The sequence below is a fragment of the Grammomys surdaster genome, unplaced genomic scaffold (assembly GCF_004785775.1).
Source record: "Grammomys surdaster isolate TR1022 unplaced genomic scaffold, NIH_TR_1.0 126185, whole genome shotgun sequence".
In the NCBI taxonomy this organism is placed as follows: Eukaryota; Metazoa; Chordata; class Mammalia; order Rodentia; family Muridae; genus Grammomys; species Grammomys surdaster.
In genome coordinates, this window is record NW_021620991.1 from 3,414,128 (window position 1) to 3,435,842 (window position 21,715).

The window sequence follows — 21,715 nt, forward strand, 5'->3', positions numbered from 1 at the left end:
CTGGGGTCACGGCTGAAGCCCTTCTTCTGGGGTCACGGCTGAAGCCCTTCTTCTGGGGTCATGGCTGCTGAATGGCACGATTATTAGATTAAGATGACTGTCTCTTAACATGAGGCCACTAAGCAGAGCCTGGCGGAACACGCCTGCAGTCCCAGCACTAAGAAAGACAGGAGGACTAGGTGTGGAGGGGGGGTTCTAAGGCAAGCCTGGGCTACACAGGGTACCTGTGTCTGCAGTCTACCTAGGGTATAAAACAAGACCTGTCTCAAAAAGACTCAATAAATAGATAGATAGATAAATGGGTACTGAGCCCTTCATGAAGGCTGAACACCAGCGGTGTCTTCTCCCCCTATTCCTGGGACCCTATCAACAGTTGTACTAATAATCAGACAGAACAGGAATCTCCATCTTGTGTTAGGCACAAGCCAGCTTCAGTTGTGGGGTAGCTTGAGCAATGCTGTAGTCAGAACCTTCACACCCAATATCCTCTGTACTTCAGGGGTCAGTGTTCTATATGTATTCCCAAAGAGCCCTTCACAAGGCCAGCAGTGACTGCCATGGCCACACAAGGCCAGCAGTGACCTCCATGGCCACAGGCACCTCAGGATCCCCTTACTGAATTGGCCTCTCTTCCATTCTTGCTAACAGAATACAAGATGCTCTGGTGTCTGTAGTGACACTGTAGGCCCTCACTTGCCACAGCAGCACTTGGACTTTCTGACGACTTTCTACTGGAACGAGCAGCTTTCTTAAGATGAGGCATCTGGGCTATCACGAGGCTGGTGAGTGAGAACATACGCTGGAGTCGCTTCTCAGCCAGTCCTTATAATGGCTCTTTGACAAGAGCCAAGATGGAAGGACAGCTGACCGCAGCTGCAGAGCAGGCAGGAAGCATTAGTCCCAGCCTGGCTGTGTCTCCTCCATGTGTGTATGGTTAATGCATGTGCTTACATGTATGTCATGTGCATGTGCACACAGTAGGAGGCCAGAGGAAGGCATCAGGAGTCTGCCATCAGTCTCCACTGTAGGGGACAGTAGCTCTGGCCTGGCTTCAGCCATGTCAAGGACTCCAGCACTTCAGCCCACAAAAGTCCCAAAGTCAGCTGAGGTTCATGAGGTGGCAAACACCACCATGGTGGGTGGTGGGGGGGGGGAGAGGGACAGAGGTGCCAGCCAGTGGAAAAACGAGCCCGTTGCAGCATCTTCCTCCTCCCCGTGTTTATGTCTGGCACTGCTCACCTACAAGCCCTACTGCAGAGACTAGCTAACCCCTGCCCTGTGCTGTCCCTAGCATGCTGAGGTGGATAGTAGTAGGTGCCTTCCATCAGAGCAAGCACTTTCCCACCTGACCCTGGCTTTCCTGTACGTGTGTCTGTCCTGCCTTCATCTCCTTGCTGCCCGTCGTCAGGGTCCCGGTATCCAAACCCTGCAGCACATGGTTCTCCACTTTATGCCTCAAGTCAGGACACCTCACTAAACCTGGCATCCACGGTTTCCAACCACGCCCCAGCATGTAAACTGTCTGCATCTCCTGTCAGCGCTGGGACTGGAGGCTGATGTGGGCCGGCCCAGCTTTTCATGTGGGTGCTGCAGATCCAAACCAAAGGCCAAGTTTACACAGAAGGGCTCTCACCTGCTGAACCATCCGCTCCCCAACTCTCCCCAGCCCTCCCACCTGCTGAAAACTCACCTGCCTCTGGAGTCAGGAGCACATCACCCTCCGAGAACCTACAGCTTTGGAAAGACCCTTGCTCCATGCTCTCCTAGGTAATTCCCACACACAAACAGGCTGGAGGCCGTGAGCTTATGACAGCACAGACAACACAGAGATAGAGCTCAGCAAGGCAACTGAGACTGGGCAAGAAATGGAAGATTCTAGAGAGGAGTGTGTTTTCTCACCCTGGATTTCCCCCACTTCCATCTGCAGGGCTTAAGACCCTCCCACTCACTACACTGCCTATTTATACAAAGTAAAAGAGACCAAAGGGGAGTGCACCATCAAGTTCATTCTCCTGACTATGGCACCACCTACTGGCAGAAGCTGGAAAGGCAAAGGCTAGGCGGGGCCAGGCAAGCCCAGTATAACACTACCTTGTGTGTGGAATTACCTGTGTACTGTGAACAAGGCAAGAGGTGAATAAGGCCAGGCAGCACTACTGGGCAGTAAGGATCCCTACAGGGACAAACAGGGGCACATGCTCACACACACACTCATGTCTGAGGCTCACCTAGCTGTTTACCCAGCATACCAAGGCCCACCCTCAGGGCCATCCACAGTAAGATGGGTCAGGGTGCCTGTACTACGGCCCAGTGTCTAGTCAGCAGGACGGGCACACAGTCAGGTGCTCACAAGTCCCCGTGGGGATGCAGCGCACAGCCACGGTCAGACCAGAGGACGCCAGTCTGAAACCCAGATGAGAAGCTGGGACAAAGGTCGGGAGTGACAGCAGAGCAGCACGAAGTACAGAAGTCCTGAGGCCAACCAAAGGCCAGACACAAAGTCGGGAGAGCTGGAGGCAGAGGCAGACCAAGGGCCCACTGGGAAAGGCGGGCACAAAGGCCGGCCTCCCTTTTAGTCTTCCCTTGAGCACTCTCATCAAGGACAGGCTCTCCTCAGTGATGGAGGATGCAAACTGAAGCCCTGGGGCAGGAGAAGAACACAGAGCTCCATTTGTGCTGTCCCCAGGATGGACCTCAGGAGCCTTTTAATTCACCTCTAGCCTGAAGAAAGCAAAGCCCAGCCTGACACATCACTGCTCCCTGTCTGCTCCTAGGTAGCCAAGACCACGGAGAGAAATTAAAAAAAAAAAAAAAAAAACAACCAGGAACACACCCAGTGTGCTAAATGTCCAGAGTTGGGTGAACGGGAAAGGGGAGTGGGCATGACCTTTGGCTTTGACCCCAGAGCTAGTACCCACGGCCTTACCATGTGATACACTGCAGTCACATCTAGAGGGACTCTGGCTACAGGACTGGGTACTGACACAGCAAGAGGTGGGTAATGGTCCATGAGGTACTCTGCCAAGAAGCTGTCCCAGCAGACCCAGGACATGTTGTGACACTGCTGATCACCTATGGCCAGTGTGCAAGGTGGAGAAAAGAATGTCCAAATACAGTCCCCAGGTTTGGAGCCCAAGGAAGCAGGGACTCAAAGCATGAGTTCCACAGAGCAGAGCTGCTCTTCAGGTGGCTCAGGCCCTCAGAGGTGGCCTCAGTGACAATGTGCCCCACCTCTGAAGCGTTGGCAGAGAGGATCACATGAGCTACAGCACTGCTCACTGGATGGCAGTGAGTACTCCTACTTGGCTGCCCCTTCCTCCTGAGTACTGGTAGCAGACATGTGCCACCAAGCCTGACCTAACAACTATAGATTTAATGGTGTCCCTGCCTTCCCATCTGTCCTCCCAAGTCCTCCTCTTCCTTAATGTCCAAGCTTTCCTCAGATACCCACTGCCTTTCTCTTAAAGCTTCTCTACAGAAAGGGTGGCCTCTGAGATGCCGTCACATCTCCCCACAGCCACCAGAGGGCACCCCATGCACTGAGCTCTAAGGATGGCCCCTCCCTACAGAATGAAGCCAGCTTCACAAGGTAGTACCCAATCACCATGCCAAGGCCTGTGCAATACCCACCCCCACTCCGACACATCGGGCCGGCATGGCTCATTCTGTGCACCCAAGCTCCACTGGTCAGACTGAATGCTAAGCTGTGGTCTGAATACAGGGAAAGCCCTGAAATACACGTGTGAAAACTCTACCCACCTATGTGAAAGGATCAGGAATGGAGCCTCTGGGCAATGACTGGGTCATGGGGCCTGAGGGCACAGCACTCAAATGACGTAAGTGCTTTGAAGACAAACAGAGGTCTTCAGGAGGTAACAGCAACTATGATCTAGGGAGCGGGCCCTCCTCAGACAATCCACCAGTGCCGGATCAGCCTCGGTCGCTCATAGGCTGTCCTGGATTTACACGGCCTGTTAGACACAGCGGGTACCAGGACCCCGTAATAAAGCAGATACAGGCGAGTATGCAGGAGCACTCATGAGACACTGCTCACACTCTGCAGAGGCCTGGCAAGTGTGTGACAACAGGATGTCACTCAGCCTTACTCCAACAACACTTGCACACCAAGATCCTGGTTCAAAAGTCTGGTACTGCTTTGAAAATCTGACAGCCACCACCTAAGCCTTCTCACCTGACTGACGGCTCTTGCCTCCATATGTGGATGGCTGCTGGCACGGCAGGGCGGAAGGTACTGAAGACTCTCTTCAAGTACGCTGATGAAGCGTGCAGATGAACTGCCCTCTCTCTCTAACCGAAGAGCCCTCACAGTCTACATTCCAAGAGTGGACTCAACACCTCCAAACTGCTGCTGTGCTGCCAAGCAAATTTCTATGATATCCTGGTCCCACGGTGGTGCAGCCCTGCTCCCAGAATCTTCCCCAGGCCAGTCCCTCTCAGGGACCATCCACTGGCTTTGTGCATCACACGCTCAGCTCCTCGGCTTTAAAGTGTGACCTGAGGTGGCCGTGACTTCCACCTCAGGTTCTCCTGCTATCCGTATCACATGCACAGTCTCTCCTCCACGGTCAACCCTGAAGTTAACCAAGTCAGCTGGACTCCACTGTTTCCAGACTCCTGCCAACTATGAATGCTGTACTCCAGGTCTCCAGTGGATGGTGTCCAGACCCATCAGACAAATCACCATGGCAGCTACAGACATCGAAACACACTTCTCAGATGACACCTGTGAGCTGGAACTACCCGTTGATCCATGAGCTTCAGAATGGCAGTCTTGTCAGCAGACCCATCAGTCTCCTGAGTGGCTGAGCACACCGTCAATGAGAAACAGTTTGCTTGTTTATTTGCTGGACTGAGTATCGAACCTAGGACTTCTCTCTCACATGCTAAGCCAGCACTCAGCACAGGTCTTCCTTCTAATTTTCCTTCCGAGATGGCATCTCACTGAGTTATCTAAACTGGCCTTAAACTCACTGTGAAATTGTGACACTCCTGCTTCAGCCTCACAAACAGCTAAGGTGACAGGCCAGTGCTGTTATCTTTTCTGGGAACAGCAGGATCTCAACAGTGAGTTTAAAGTATTCAGCAGTCCACTCAGGAAATAGGTGTGTGGTCACCCAGGCTTTGCTGCCTTCACAGAGCACAGGCAGAATGGACTTAGCACCTTCATTCTCAGGAGCCCTGGGATTCTGGGATGATCAAGGAATACTACTGGCTTCCACTTAAAGTTACCAGCTGCCTCAGCCCTCAACAGGAGATGGCACCTGTGCTACCCAAGCACTGGTGTCAGCTCTCCGGCTGTGCAAGTCCCAGATGACATCTTCAAGTAGAGGCTGCTTCATCTGCACCTAAGTCTGCTGTCTGCTGGGGCCACCTGCCACCAGAAGTCTCTAGACCAGTATTTCTCAGTCGTCTTAATACTGTGACCCTTTAATACAGTCCCTCATGTTGTGGTGACCCCCAACCATAAAATTATTTTCACTGCTACTTCATAACTGGAAATTTGCTACTGTTATAAATCATAAGTAAACATCTGTGTTTTCCAATGGTCGTAGGTGACCCCTATTAAAGGATCGTTTAGCCCCTCAACTCGGTAGTGACCCACAGGTCAACAACTACTGCCCTAGACCTTCTGGGTGACGTGACCCACAGGTTGACAACTACTGCCCTAGATCCTCTGTGTGACTCGGTGCGGCTTCAGCAGTAGTACCTGATGCTTCACCTGCACATCTGTGTCACAGCCATGTGTCTTTGCTTTCACTTCGTGTGGCCTCAGTCGGCTTCCACCTGCCCTTCTACAGCTGCCTCAGAGAACTCTGTTCCTTCAGCCTTGAAGGGAAGAGTCGGGGGTCAGGCCTGGCTCTGGACAACACTTGGGCTGAAGGGAATGCTGTGGTTGGTTTGATCTTCTCTCCAGACCAGACAACTTCCTGGACATAAGCCACGGAGCTGTCTTCCTCTCTTATCTTTCCCATGTTCATTCACTGCAGTCACACAGAGCAATGCCTGCCAAGAATCCTTCCTCCCAACTCCCAACTTGGCTTAGTCTTCAGTCTATCTCAGCTTTTGATGTTACTTCCTCACAAAGCTTCACCACTTCTAATGTTTGACTTCAAAGGAAAGTCACTGGGGCAGAGAACGTAGCTGAACTGGCAGCCTGTCTGCCCTGTGTGCACCACATACGCAGGCATGGCTTCATGGTGTGTATGCCTGTAAGTCCAACAATGAAAAGGTAGAGACAGGAGGATCACAAGTTCAAAATCAGGTCAGCAAGATGCCTCGGCCAGTAGGGATGCCTGCTGACACACCTGATAGCCTACATTCATTCTCTGGAAACTACACAGTAAAAAAAAAAAAAGGAGGGGGAGGGGTTACAGAGAATTATAAGGTCAACATTTAATTGAGGCTGGCTTACAGGTTCAGATTTCAGTCCATTATCATCAAGGCGGGAGCATGGCAGCATCCAGGCAGACATGGTGCAGGAAGAGTTGAGAGTTATCCATCTTCATCTGAAGGCTGCTAGCAGGATACTAGCTTCCAGACAGCTAGAATGAGGGTCTTAAAGCCCACACCCACTAAGCCACACCTACTCCAATAAGGCCACACCTCCCAACAGTGCCACTCCCTGGCCAAGCATATAGAAACCATAACACTCTCCAAATAAATAATTACATAATTACATAAATACATAAATAATTACATAAATACATAAAGTGAAAAAGATAAAGTTCAAATTCATTACCAGCTCCATTAAGTTCAAGGCCAGCCAAAACTCTACATGACGCTATCTCAAAGAGTAAAAGCCAACGTTAATAAAGTGACTCATGTAACATGGAGAGGTGACTACAGAAATAAGTTTAGTTATGTTATATCTCAAGAAATGAATAGACCCAAGGAGACAGAAACAAAACGGACCAACAGAACAGCCTAGAACATGCACACTACTAACCTGCACAACAATAGTTCATGACAGCCTAAAACAATAAAAACAGTCATATCAAGGTCACTGATCAGAACTGGGAGTGTCATTCATCATGGTTAGCAAAGGATGTGAGCAACAGAAGAATTGTCACAACACAATAAAGACACTGAAGAATGACCACAGTGTGACTGATACAAGCCAGCGCACTCTTGCTTAAATAGCATCAATAGATTTTGTTCAATCCAAGTTTGTACAAACATTAATTTGAAGAAAGTACAATGAACAAAGTTTAACAGGAGGCATCTGTGTCTTTTTACCACAGGTTGTACGTGACAGGATGTCCCTGGCTTCAGTTTGCCAGCTTGGCCAAGGCAGGATAAATAGTACTTCCTCTGGGTTCTCTGGTCTGAATAGAGCCTGTGCTCACAGCAGCCCACAGTGGGGCCCTGTGAATCTACCCACTTTCTTTAAGGGAGGTCTTCTTCCTCTCTGCCCAGCAGGGCACTAGCTAAGACCCATAGCCCATAGAGCTGTGCATCACAAACTCCCTGCAGGCTCACCTCCGCCCCTGCCACAACATGCAGCTGTCAAGGCAGACTCTCTCTCCCTGGCTGGCCTTCAGAAAACAGTATCAGGTCCTTCTGCACTGCCATGAGGTGCCTGCCTACAGAGTCCCCAAAGTTCTAAACCCAAACAGCCTGTCCTGCCTGTCGTAGCTGCAGGGCCACCCCACACTGCACAACTCTTGAGGAGGTGAACCACTGGCCCTAACAATATGCAGGGCCTGGTGTGGAGCTTCATACTCAGATCACAGCTGAGGCAGGCACAGAAAGCCAAAGAACTAGCCCATGGCCACCAGGGTCTAGGCAGGGACAGAAACATCCTGATAGCAGATTCACACAGGCACAGAGTATTTCTGACCACAACCAAGGGGTTAGCAGGGCTCAAGACAGGGCCCTGTGTGGGCCACAGATCCTGAGGCATAGGAGGGGCTGAGAGCCCTTCAGCTGTCCAGTAGCTTGTCTCTGCTGGCTTCCCACCCTACACACTGAGGCCAAAGCCAAACCTTATTCAACGGTACCCAAGCAGGGCTGACGGTGTCAGACCTCCAGAAGACACAGTGGGTGGGCAAAGCAGGAACACTGCAGATCTGGGCTCCATGTCAACTACTTTTCTGACCCCACATTGCTGTGGCCTTGTGGCCACAGAACCCACAGTCTATGCATAACCCACATCCACATGAAGTGGCCCAGCACTTACCCCATTCTGGCTGTTACAGTGCCGGGTGCTGATGATGACCCCGGCCTCCTCAATCATCTTCAGAATGGTCCCTCCATGAACATTGCCAGCCACGTTGGCATCATCTGGACGCATGATCCTGTAGCAGATAAGAGAAGTGACATGAGGCTCTTCCAGAGGACACCACTATGACAATGACCTCCTAGGGAGAGAAGCAAGTGCACCAGGGACTGCTGGGTCCCACAGGAAGGACAACAATTTCCATACATCTTGGCTGTCGATCAATATAGTGTGTCCATCAAGGCTGACATGACAGGCACAAAGGGCTTCACAGTCCTTTTCATAGGGGACAGAAGGCAGGCAGAGGACACCTTCCCTTCTTGGGGACACAGGAGCCTGTAGGGAGAAGCATCCCCTGGCCTGAAGGAATGACAGCAATGATTTTCCCAAGGCCACTAGGAAAGGAACTGGGTCAGCTGCTCTAGCCCCTCAGAGAGCATGTGACTGGCTCACCGTAGACCACGTGTCCAATCCCAGCTCAGCTGGGTAAGCAAAGGAGACAGACTGAGCTCCCAGGAGTGAATCCTGGACCAGAACTTGTCCAGGAGGCCCAGAGGACTGGGTAGTTGTAGCTATTCTAAAAATTAGGCATCAGTCACAGCTTCGAGACCTCAAGATTAAACGAGCAGATAAACTGGCCCCGGTTGGCCCTTGGAGTGGAAGATCCTCTAGGGGCCCAATGTGGTACCAAAGACCCAAGGGTGAAAGCTAAAAGCTCTCCGAGTCAAGGAGAATAGAAACACTACCTCCTTCTACCAGAAGAGAAGGCTGTCACACACTTCCTGTGGGCAGCTAGCCACTCAGAGGCAAAACAAAACAAAACAAAAAAAAAATCAAAAACCTCAGAGCTCAACAGGCCAGCTTGCTGCCATCACAAGCTGCCCTTCAATACTGGCAACATGCATCCGCCCATGTCACTAGTAACATGTACCTTCTTAGGGGACAGGAAATGAGTGCATGCTGAGTAAGGTCGCAGAGCAGCCTGCCAAGCCTTCCTCTAGCAGCTGGGAGGCTGAACAAGTCAGGATTCTAGGAGATCAGGCCTGGCTCCGGCTCTGAGCAGCTGGGGGACTGAACAAGTCAGGATTCTAGGAGATCAGGCCTGGCTCCGGCTCTGAGCAGCTGGGAGGCTGAACACGTCAGGATTCTAGGAGATCAGGCCTGGCTCCAGCTCTGAGCAGCTGGGGCTCCAGGACAAGCTGCCAATCAATTAACTAACTGCATTAATCAGTCTCACACCTCCACACCTGTAAAATGAATAGATGTCACAGCAGTGATGCCTCAGGTGACCACAAAGAGACAAAGAACCGGGAAACATGCAGGGCACTGATGCCCAGCGAGGTGACTGACAGCAGGTACCCAGCACACACTAACCAGTACTTAGCTGCACTTAGCACATGCTAACCAGTACTCAACTGCACCCAACACATGCTAACCAGTACTCAAATGCAACCAGCACATGCTAACCAGTCCTTCTCTCTTCTCTGCATACTTAGTCAGCTTGGTTGTAGCTTCAAGAAAGCGACTGAAGCAAATGACAAACACTCCTGGTGCCACCCACCTCCAAAGCCACTCCTACACCAAGTAAAATGGTATATAGCAACCAAACCTGCCTGACACCAGAATGAGAACCTACCAGAGGGGTTGCACACAGTAGCGGTGTCGTGAGGTTTAGCAGCACAAAGTATGCACGAGGGAGTCCCGGACCGTGAAGACAGGACCACTAGGCCTTTGAGAGCTTCACTTGAGTGTTTTACAAATTTGAGTCTTTCCCAGAAGGTCCCAACTAGTTGAAGTATAGAAACTTAGTGCCTGGAGTGCTCAGTCAGAACTGAGACAGACAGCTGTGTCATAATCCTTCTCCCAAGGCTCAGGGAGCATGACGGAAGGGCGGGAGAAAGAGTCTGAGAGCCAGAGCCCGAGAAGGATGGGGACAAAGCACAGCAGCTATGGCTGCCTTCCAGATTGCACACAAGGTCAAGCCAGTCAGCACTGCAGCTGGGGGGTTGGGGGAGGGATGATGATCCCCACCCCAGCTGGAGGGGGGAGTGACAGCTGGCCACTAGGAGAGGGAGTCAGACCTACAGCAAGCTTCCCTACAAATGGCTCCACACATATACAGCTGATGTAAAGCCATGTATGCACATGTGTGGACCCACACAATAATTTAAGGAGTTTTCCTCTTGTGTCTGCATGCCACATGCATGTAGAAGGGGATCTGAGCTCCCCCAGAGCTGATGCATAGGTAGTTGTGAGCCACCACGTAGGTGCTGAGAAGTGAACTCGGGTTCTCTGAAGAGCAGCAAATGCTCTTAGCCACCAAAAAAACAAAAAAAAAAAAAAAAAAAAAAAAAAAAGAATGATGGATACAAAGCCAGACAGAGTGGCTCACACCTGTAATCCCAGCACTCAGGAAGCTGAGGCAGGAGGATTAACACTAGCTCAAGGCTAGCATGGGCAACATAGTAAGACCTTGTCTCAGAAGGAAAGAATAATATTAAAGGAGACAGCTGAGCTGGAAGCAGCACTGCAGATGACCAGCTAGGAGCTTCTGCCAGCCGGCCCTGGAGAACGGAAATGTTGACTTAGTTTCCGTTTTAAACCATCACTCTGGAAGTGTATGAGTAATATCCTGGGCAGCCTGGCCATGTCCTCACTCATGAGTCCAGGTCCCAGCCATTCCTAGAGCACCCTGCAGATGTATTCTCAGGGTGCAGCCCATCTTCCCTTCACATAGCCCCATGCAGTCCAGGGGGAGGAGGAGGAGAATGCTGTTCAAAAACAAGAAGCATCAGAACAGTGAGAAGGACCAAGGCCACTGTTAACCACAGCCTCTCAGCCAGCATTCTGGCCACACCTGTCCGGGCCACACCTGCCTTGATGGCACTTGGGAGTTTTCCAAGGTAGAGCCCAGCCCAGAGCCCTACCTATAACCTGAGTTGAACCTAGTTTATTTGTATGCCCAAGCCCCGGCACAGATAACTAGGAAAGCAATTGGAATTAGATCTTTTTTTTAAATTGGATATTTCCTTTATTTACATTTCAAATGTTATCCCCTCTCCAGGTTTCCCCTCCAGAAACCTCCTATCCCATCCCCCTTCCCCTGCCTCTATGAGGGTGCTCCCCCATCCACCCACCCACTCCCTCCTTCCCACCCTGGCATTCCCCTACACTGGGGTGTCGAACAGGACCAAGGGCTGCTCCTCCCCCTGATGTTCAACAAGGCTATCCTCTGCTATATATGCAGCAGGAGCTGTGGGTCCCTCCATGTGTCTGTCCCTCTTTGGTTGCTGGTCCAGTCCCTAGAGCTCTGGCCGGTTGACACTGTTGCTCTCCCCACAAGGCTGCAAGCCCCCTCTGCTCCTTTAGTCCCTCCTTCAACTCCTCCACTGCGGAGGAATTAGATCTTTGCAAGGTGTTCAGTTAATTCATACTGCTTGTGGCCAGACACTGAAAAATACCTGAGCTAATTTAAAACTGAGGCAGACATATTTTAACCTATGGTTCTGGAGGTTTGAGTCCAGGGGCAGCAGAAGCCGCTGCTTTAAGCCTGAGTCAAGGCAGAGCACCACAGGGATGGAGCAGACAGCAGAGGATGCTCACTGTTACAGAGGGGCATCAATGGGCTCCCAACTGGGAGCACTAGTTTGGAGATTCTGAGACTTTTGTGGGGAGGGTTCCTGCCTTACTCTGCTTCCTGGAAGACCATGCTCCCAACAGCCTCCCTTGCATGCTCCCAGCATTAATAATGCATGTTCTTCTGCCTTTCCCACCGCCAACATGGGCTGAAAGAAACTGAGCGCCAGATCCAACCTTTCCTCCCTATGTGTCAAGTACTGTGGTCACAAGGACACTAAGTAAGACATCACTTCACAGTGGTCTGGGAAGCAGAGAGACAACAGGAAGGACAGAATATACCCTTCGAAACCACACAGCCATGACCTGCCGTCCCAGCCCGCACACCCTCCACAGTATTCTATCCTCGTTCTGAATCTATCAATGAATGAACTCACTGAGGAGGGCAGAGCCCTCAGGAAGCAGTCACTTCCCAAAAGCCCTGCCTCCTGCATGAGGAACCAGGTTTTCAATACATGAGCCTTTAATGAGCTCTAACTGCCCTGAACAGGAACAGGGACATTCTGAGACTCACAGAAAAGACACTGCAGACTGTCAAGAGTCTAGAGTGACACGTGATCCCCGGAAGCCACTAGAAACTAAGGCAGGAAAGATTCTCACAGGGTCCCTCTGAGCCCTGGACTTGATGCTTCTATCATTTCTGCTGTCTTTTTTTTTTTTTTATTTTTTTTTTTTTTTTGGTTTTTCGAGACAGGGTTTCTCTGTGTAGCCCTGGCTGTCCTGGAACTCACTCTGTAGACCAGGCTGGCCTCGAACTCAGAAATCCACCTGCCTCTGCCTCCCAAGTGCTGGGATTAAAGGCGTGCGCCACCACCGCCCGGCCATTTCTGCTGTCTTAAGTCACCCCTCACAGCAGGACACACACTCCCTATCCTGCCCTCTCTAGGGACCTTTCCTTCATCCACTGAGGCAGCAGTATATGGCACAAGGGAGCCAGTCAGAATGGCAGCGGCCCCAGGACCAGCTGACCCCATCACCAGCTTGGGAGGGGGGTGACCTCTTTCTCCTCCTCCCCGCAGGCCACTGAGACTGTGGCCAGCATCTCTAAATCCGCCTGGAAAATGTCAGCGCTAAAATTAAAATGTTGCTGTGTGGAAACTATGGCAACCAGGGGAGGGTGTGCCTGGCTCCCTCCACTTCACAGTGAAAGCTGGAAAACCAGAGCACAGGTGGCCTACCAAGCACAGTCAGGTCTGGGTAGCACCTAAAGACAGACAGGACCTGCTGGGCGGGACCAGCTGGGCAGCATGGATGGCCCTGAAGCACACTCGCTCTAAGGGCAACACACCGGCCAGAAGTTCCCTGTTCCTCACTCCTGAACAAGACCTCCAAATAGAGAGGCCTCAGCAGGTGCCCAGAGAACAAGTTGGTGGTGTATGTCCTCATATGGCCACAGCCAGAGACAACACTGCATACCCCATAACAGGACAGGGATAGGAGACACATCTGTGTCAGGGAAATGTCCAAAAGGCTCCATGTGTAGTCCATGGACCAGCACCTACAAATGCCAAGAACAGAGTCTGGCAGAGGCAGGTGGAAAACGGAGCCTCTAGCAATCTAACCAGGAATATGGGTTCCCGCTCCAGTGGTCATGGGAAAGAAAGAAAGCAGGGGTGAGGCTTCGTCTAGAGACCCAGCCATATTCCCAGAGGCTCTAGACCTCCTGTCCCAGCTTTGGATACCATCTAACGTCCAGAGAAGTAAACACAGGACCAGGATACTCTTGATGGCTTCTCTGGCTGCAGGAGACCATCCAGGCTGCCAGGTACAGGACCACACCCAAGTGTTCTCAATACACAAGTCTGCCTGTACAGGACCACATCCAAGTGTTCTCGATATACAAATCTGCCCCTAGGATAGAGCTGTGATGTCATTACCTTCTTGGCTAAGAAGCCATGCAACTGGAAGTCCCCAGACTGGGGATTCGGAAGTCAAAAAAGCCCTCTAGGTGGAGGACTCCTTTATTTACAGCAAGCAAAAGCAGGCAAATCTCTGTGGGCTAAAGACCAGTGCAACCTACATAGTAAGTTCCAAGTCAGCCAGAGCTTTTTAGTGAGACTCTGTCTCAAAATCAAAAATAGGATCTGCCTGCTGTGACAGCTGTCACCCCATCCACAGGACTGATGTGGCTGTCGTGGCTGACTAGGTCACTGTTCTTCCTCCCTCACTGCCTCATGTGCATCCCTCCCAAAGCTGCAGTCAGTGCTTCTGGGAGAAAGGACGACTTTTCCTGTCTTCAGTCGAAGGTAGATTCGTAGCTGCACTCCCTACTACAGCCACCACACAAGCTTCAAGAAGAGGGAGGAGGAGAACGAAGGAAGACGAACAGCAGCCAAAATCATTCACCTTCCCTGTCCTGGGCCATCTCAGCAAACCACTGATCAGATCAGGCTTCTGGGGACCACCCTGCCTGACTTCCTGAACTGCTTAATCTAAACAGGAAGAGGTTGTAGCAGCCAAAGGCAGTTGTCATGGAAACTGTTTTACAGATCATTACAACAAAAGCAACTCTATGAGTCCTTTCTGGAAACCTTGGGAAGAAAGGGAAGCAGAGGTGTCAGCACTGACCAGTGAGGCGCAGCCTGGACCCCCTCCCCCCACCTCTAGACCTGAAATGCTCTGAGACAGTAAGGGGAAGGTGGAGGGGGGCTTGCCCATCTAAGCCTGCATCCCTCTGAAAACAAACCTTTCTCTAGCACCAGGGCCTAAGGGGCAGCTAGAAGGGGACAGATGCTCACACCGTCTCCTCCTACCACTCCTCAGAGCTAATCAGGGGCCCCCACCATGGCCAGCACTTCTCATGACCTCCACTCTCCACCCACTGGCTTTTAGGAAAGAAGTCAGACAGCCACAGTGGCCCCCACAAGGGGGCTGCTCCCTGGGGAAAGGACCAAACCTCATTATGACTTCCCAGAACCACCTGCAGCAGCGCTGCTTCCCTCCCTGTAAATCTGCAACCAGCAACTAAAATGGAAACTCTCCGGCTCCTCAGCCAGCCGGCTGTCCACCTGTAGGCTACTCAGTCTTTCCAGATGAGCATCTTGACTTGGCCCTGGACCCTGGTCTATTGTCACAAAGGATTGTTAGGCCAGGGAACCCAGCAGGAGAAGGCCAACAGCTACTTTAGTTCCATAGACAGCCCTTGTCAAAGGACTGCCTCTCCATTTCCCATTCGTCAGACACTAACCACAGAGGGCTTCCCTATCCTGGTTGCTCTCTGATAAAAGCAGCCCAGGTGAATATTACAGGTGCCATTGAGCAAACCTCCCTGAAGGAGGGCAGAAGGCCTTACTCCCATGATTACAAGAACTAGGCCCCAGGGAAAGGGTATGCAGTCCTACTCTGCCCTGGCCTCCATGGCCCTGTCAGGGCTGACTGGGAAGTGGCTGGCTGTCCTCTGGTCTGACAGCCCAGGACTGATGCATGCCCAGAAGCTAGGGTCAGACAGTTCTAAAGAAGTTTTCTTCAACTACACAAAACATCTCCCTAGAGGGGAAACTGGAGATCTGTCCCATTTATACAGTCTGCCAGGAACCAACTCTACAAAGACCTCAGAGCCTTTCCCCACCCACACAGCCTGCCAGGGGCCCTCCCTCAGATACATTTCTCAGACCAAGAGATGGGAGCATTGTTTCCACAGGACCTGGGGCCAGCCACCATGCCTACACACACCAGACACCCCAAAGCCCCAGCCACCATGCCTACACACACCAGACACCCCAAAGCCCCAGAGCCACACTGGTTTCAGTCCATCTCTTATCTTCAAGTCAGGGGAAAGGACACCAAAGCATCCCAGGACCCCAAGGCCAGAGGTCAGACCACCCAAGGTGAGAGCACCATAGCTCTGACCATTCAGATACCAAAGCAGGTCTCAACACACTCAAGGAGCCTCCAGCTCCTTCCAGTTCCTAACTCACAGCTTGACTTTGTCCCTGAGGCAGGCCTCAGTGACTTCCTTTCTGAGGACTCGGAGAGACAAGGCTCTCTGCAGTGTGAGCATGTTCTTCCGTCTCTGCTGCTCCCTGCAGAAGCTGCAGCCACAGGCAAGTTAGGAAGAGCTCTGGCACCTGATGCTCTGCCCTTTGGACTTGCCTCACTTCCTCCAGGTAGGCATTGTTCCCTCCCTAAGCAACCCCCGAATTTCCCTGTGCCTAGCCCCAGTCCCAGCTAGAGCAGGTATATTACCCAACCCTAGAGGAAAAGCACCTATCAGGCCTCCACAGAACAGTGGCTGAGTCACGACAGAGGATGACTGGGCCCCAGGTTCGGCCACAGGAGTGATTCCAAAGATAAACAGTAGAGTTGGTGCTTCAGTCCGTTAGGTTAGCCAGCAGTCACCACATGCCTAGGACCACTCACAGCCGCACCTCCCACGCACCAAAAGTGGAACAAGCCTCATGCCCGTCACTCCTGGATAAGTAAAATACAGGCAGTCCATAAAGAGGGTTGGCAGGGGGATCAGGGATGGATGACTCAGGAGCTGAGTTTGGAGTCTCAGCATCCACATAGAAAGGCAGGCTCAGGGGTTGTAACCCCAGAGCTAGGAGGTGGAACCAGGAGAACCTCAGGCACTTACAGAGCAAGTCAAGCAACTGGGAAGTGTTGGTTCAGTGGAAGACCCTGTCCAATAAAACACCAACAAAAAAAGCCAATGGATGCTGGTGACAGCCTACCATGACAGGGACTGCCTGCAGCAGGCCGGAATGATGACCTCTCAGAAGCCCACAGCAGCTCCTTGTGAAAAAGGATGGTGTTTGGGACCCTGAGAAGAAGGAGGCACATCCCTCCAGGGGACCCATCTGTCTGAAATAAGAGACTGCCTGCAGTAGGCTGGGATGGAGACCTCTCAGTAGACCAAGGCAGCTCTTTGTAAAAAAAAAAAAAAAGAGTTGTTCCCATTTCTCCTAACCTTAGCCCTGGACAACAGCTGTATAGATTTCATTTGTGTGTGACTGCTTTTCAGTTAGCCTTGCTGTGCTTAATTATCCTACTATGTCTGACTTTCCTATTTCTTTCTCCTTCTGCTCTGGTGAATTCTGTGACACTAGATGTTCCTTGATGTACTGATTCTTTTTTTTTTTTTTTTTGAGACAGGGTTTCTCTGTGTAGCCCTGGCTGTCCTGGAACTCACTCTGTAGACCAGGCCGGCCTTGAACTCAGAAATCCGCCTGCCTCTGCCTCCCAAGTGCTGGGATTAAAGGCGTGCGCCACCACCGCCCGGCCGATGTACTGATTCTTAAACAATCAAAAACTGAGGCACAGGGCACAGCACAGCACCGTCCTAATGGCACAGGTAGGTGCACGCTGTGTGTTCTCATCTTAGAAACAATGTCGTAACTGCACAATGGTAGTTTCAAATTAATGTTTGCCTTGCAAAGAAAGTTTAAAATTATTATGAAAATGAAGCACAGCCAATACTGGAACCCCGAGAAAGGATAAAGTTATTGAAGGTATTAAATAAATTCTGCACAACATTTGGGAGAGGTTCCTGGATAGGCAAGTATAGAATACACACAATCTTATACTGGTAAAACTAAGTTAAAACACTAGGGCTCTTAGGAGAGCCGTTGTGTGCAATGTACAGAAGCAGAAAGCTAGCGAAGTGCCGAGTCAAAGATTAACTTGATTCTTTCTGACCACTGCCCGGCAGCTTTGCCCGTGTCATTCATCATTAGAGCTTCACAAGAAAATGCATGCAGCTGACCTCGGAGCTCTCAGCTCTGAAGTATAAGAAGTCAAAAGTAGCCGGGCGGTGGTGGCACACGCCTTTAATCCCAGCACTTGGGAGGCAGAGGCAGGCGGATTTCTGAGTTCAAGGCCAGCCTGGTCTACAAAGTGAGCTCCAGGACAGCCAGGGCTACACAGAGAAACCCTGTCTCGAAAAACAAACAAAAAAAAAAAGAAGTCAAAAGTAAAAGCTTAAGTAATGGTAAGTTTGCAAGTATTACTATTTTGAAATATTGAAATACTGAAACTTTGGGGAACAATCATGATTCTTAATTCTTTGTGGGATGTGGTCATTCTTTTGAATTTGGTTTGGCAATGACTATACACTGTCTTTCCTTCTCCCTGCTTGTGGAGTATCAATAAAAGATGGGGGCAGGTTAACAGCGGGGAGTGAGTGTGGGTGAGCGGGGGAAGTGTGAGGAGGGAGTAGGGGTGTGCAGAGCGTGAGACTGTCAGAGAGAGTGAGAGAGGGTATAGACAGTGTCCGTGAGTGACAGGAGAGTGTGTGTGGTGTGTGTGAAGTGTGTGTAAAAAGTATGAAAATGCATGTGACTGAAAGGGGAACGCACAGGTGTGTGGGAGTTCAGGAAAAGAAAATCGCACAGGAGAATGCAGAGTGCATGCAGCCTCAAGCTTCAAGCAAGTGAGCCGAGTGAGAGTGGGGGGCGGGGGGTAGCAAAGACAGAGAGAGAAAGAGCAACCTTAAGCCTTGAAAAACTGCCTGTCAACTTGTACCGGAAAAGTTGTCTGCGTGTGTATTTATTATGCACCTTCCAGATATCCCTGCTTCCAGTTGAGAACTCAGATCCGGTGTCAAGGCTGGACCTCAACACAGATGGAGGCAAAGACAGCACGATCCCCAGAAGCTTGTGGGCTAGCTAGCCTTCCATACACAGTAGGGAATAAGAACACTGTCTCAGACAAGGTGGAAGGTGACCAATACCAGAGGCTGTACTCTGACACAATGCAGGTATAACATAGCATGTACATACATGCACACATGCACACACATGTACACAGACGTACAAACACATGCACACAAAGGCACACAACCCACTCATACAAACATGCACACACAAGCACATATTCACTCACACACCCATGCACACACCCACTCACACATACATGCACACACACATGCACACACCCATTCACACACACATGCATACCCACATCTACATACTGTCTCATACACAGACACTACACCAAAGGCAGCAAAAGCATTGGAGAGGAAAAGAATAGCTGTAAACAGGGCTGGGAGAGCAGACCAAAGGAGAAAATTGCCCCTTACCTACAAAATACACAAGTAACTGCTAACAGACCTCAGCCTAAATATAAGAGCCCCAAGGAGAAAATGTCCTCCTGACACTGGGCTTGGGCATAAAAAAGTAGGCAAATTAGACTTACAAAATGTAAATATTTTCTATATTTACAACAGTACCAACAGAATCTAAAGACAGGGAACAAAAAGGGAACACTGTGCAAACCATATGCCCAATGGGAAGCCAGCATCCAAAACAGTGAGCCAATTGGTTTGTTTATACAGGGCCTCTCTGCATAGGCCATGGCCGTCCTGGAGCCTCTGCTCTCTAATGCTGGGACCCGTGGTTATAATACATCACCTTCTTAACTGGCGAAGATCTGGCCAGTCATGAGGACACTTGTGAAATGGAGGCAGGAGGACTCAGGGTTCAAGATCATCTTTGGCTGCATGGAGATTTCAAAGCCAACATGGTCCTATCTTAAAAGAAAGGGAAGGAAGGAAGGAAGGAAGGAAGGAAGGAAGGAAGGAAGGGGAAGGGTAAGCCAAGAACAAGTCGATGCTCCTGCACAGGGAACATGCGGGCGACCAATGAACACGCTGTGGGCACAGCAGCAGACTGTGTGCCTGGTCTGCACAGGCCCCTGCTGTTATAAATAAGCAGTTAATTTAAAAATTGCTGAATAATGTTTTACTTTTAAAAAATACAAAAGAGCACATACTAGTAGAAAGACAAATCAAAAATATATGAGCCTAACATGACGGTGCACACCTGCAAGAGAATGAAGAATTCCAAGCTACAGAGTAAGTTGGAGGCTAGCCTGAGATACGTGAGCTTGTTGTCTGAAGAGAGAAAAACAGAGAAACAGAGAGAGAGAGAGAGAGAGAGAGAGAGAGAGAGAGAGAGAGAGAAGAAAAAGGGAAAAAGAAACAAAACACGAGACACTGCACATCCCATTTGAATGTTAAATAAGCCATCCCCAGATTCAAAAGTGACTGTGGCTGCCTGTGCCCTGGTCGCCCACACTGAAAGATCCGACCTGGACTTGCCAAATCTGGTTGCAGGATATTTGATCACAGTGTGAATGCTGAAGTTATATTATTGACGGGAAAGAAAAACAGAGTAGTTTCTAGTTATGGTGTGGCTCAGCCCTTAGCACACATGTATTCCTTCGGCTGGAATATAGGCACACCCTTATCACACACCTCTAATCCCAAACAATGAAAATAAAGTCAGTTTGCAGAAGGAAGCACTCAAATTTGAAAGTGATGTCTAATTGAGTGACAGACAAAGTGATGAATCAGAGAGAGATGAGACAGAATAGCATATGCCCAACCCTCAGGAGGAGAGAAAAGGAAGCAACTTAAGGGGCAGTTCAGAAAAGGAGGGAGGCAGTTTAACTGGGAGAGCTTTACAGACAGGTTGAAGAGAGAACATGCTAGGCATAGGTAAAGCAGAACAAGCCAGAGAATGAGCAGGAGCCGGAAGATTACAACAGAGTGATAGAGTTGGTTTGAGATCCAGCAGAACAATTCAGGAGAGACAGAGCGAGAGCGAGAGATCAGATTGAATCAGTTAGTGTGGAGAGGACTTTGAGCCAGAACAGCTGAGCTGAATCAGGCAGCCAGAGATCAGAAAGAACAAGAAAGTGTGAGCTTATTCAGCGGTAAGTCTCAGATACTCAAGCTTGAAGCTTCCAGGACTAAGCCTCTGAGAGAGACAACTACATCAAGAGAATAAAAGTTACTGTCAGAAAACCCTGGTGCTGCTTCCTTCCTGACACATCTTCCTATTCACAGCCTCTTGCTCTCCAGGCTGACACCAGGCTCCCTGAGTGTCTGCTGCCACTTGAGCAGTATCCTCAGAGCTCACGGAAGGGAGGCGTGAGCAGGGTTCCGTCCTGAGGGTTTTATTCCGCCTAGTGTTTCCAGCATCCCATGAGCCCCAGTCACATCCTCCTGTAGGACACCCTTTCCTGCTACCATGGTTGCTGCAGAAGAAAGAACCGGGAAGCCTATGTGGTAGAAGGCTACCGGATCCCTCTTCCAGGCCTCCTCCGTGTCTGTGGATATCAGAGAGTGGACAGCAAGACCACTGTGTAAGTGAAACTGAAGACACTGCCTGCACAGACCATCAGGAAACAGCTTTCTTCTTAGTGATTGGCTCAGGCAGGGAGACTCCAGCATACAAAGTCGCCATCAACAGCACAGAAGTGCGCCCTGTTCCTGTGTCCATCTGCCTGGAATGATGACAGTGACAACAACTTTTCTACCGCTGCAAAAACTGTGCAATAAACCTTATAGATAAAAAAATAAAATTAAACAAGCAAATTAGCATGCCAGGCATGGAGCACTTTTAAACCCAATATTCACAAGGCAGAGCAGGGCTGTGTGGTGGATGGTCTGAACACACAGTGAGACACTGTTTTCTGCCTCCACAGATAACAGGAGCTAGAGGACCAGCTCAGTGACACAGCAGGACTGCATCCCTGCCCCCCATACAAACAATAGAGAATAGCGCGTAGGCTGGAAGGGGCTGGGGCCTGTGCACTGTTTGGAGGCTGGATAAATGGAATACTTCTTAAAAAATTAGAAAGACAACTAATTACCTTATTATCCGGCAAAGCATTCTGGGTATACACCCAAAACAACTGGGCACAGACACACAGGAGCTATCCCAATGGGCCACACTCACAGCAGCAGGACCTTCATAGTCAACACACGCGCTCCATCCACGTGCCCATCACATCGACAGGAACGTGCGGTCTAGCCACATCAGAACACTGCCCTACCTTTTAAAGGGTGAGGACACAGAGCAGTTGGAAGGGTCCTGGCCTGTCAGAACACTGTCC

The 21,715-nt window shown here is 50.4% G+C and overlaps 1 protein-coding gene across 4 annotated transcripts in view; it reads right to left on the bottom strand.

Annotated features, from left to right (window-relative positions):
- Acot7 (acyl-CoA thioesterase 7) overlaps positions 1–21,715 on the bottom strand; it is an 87,046-nt gene that overhangs the window by 53,225 nt on the left and 12,106 nt on the right. For 3 of the 4 annotated variants that reach the window (XM_028757790.1, XM_028757789.1, XM_028757792.1), the window contains exon 2: positions 8,201–8,318. In XM_028757790.1, the coding sequence (XP_028613623.1) occupies positions 8,201–8,318 (118 nt within the window). Of the gene's footprint in view, positions 1–8,200; positions 8,319–8,692; positions 8,785–21,715 lie in introns of those variants that run through there. The other variant, XM_028757791.1, reaches the window with a different exon arrangement.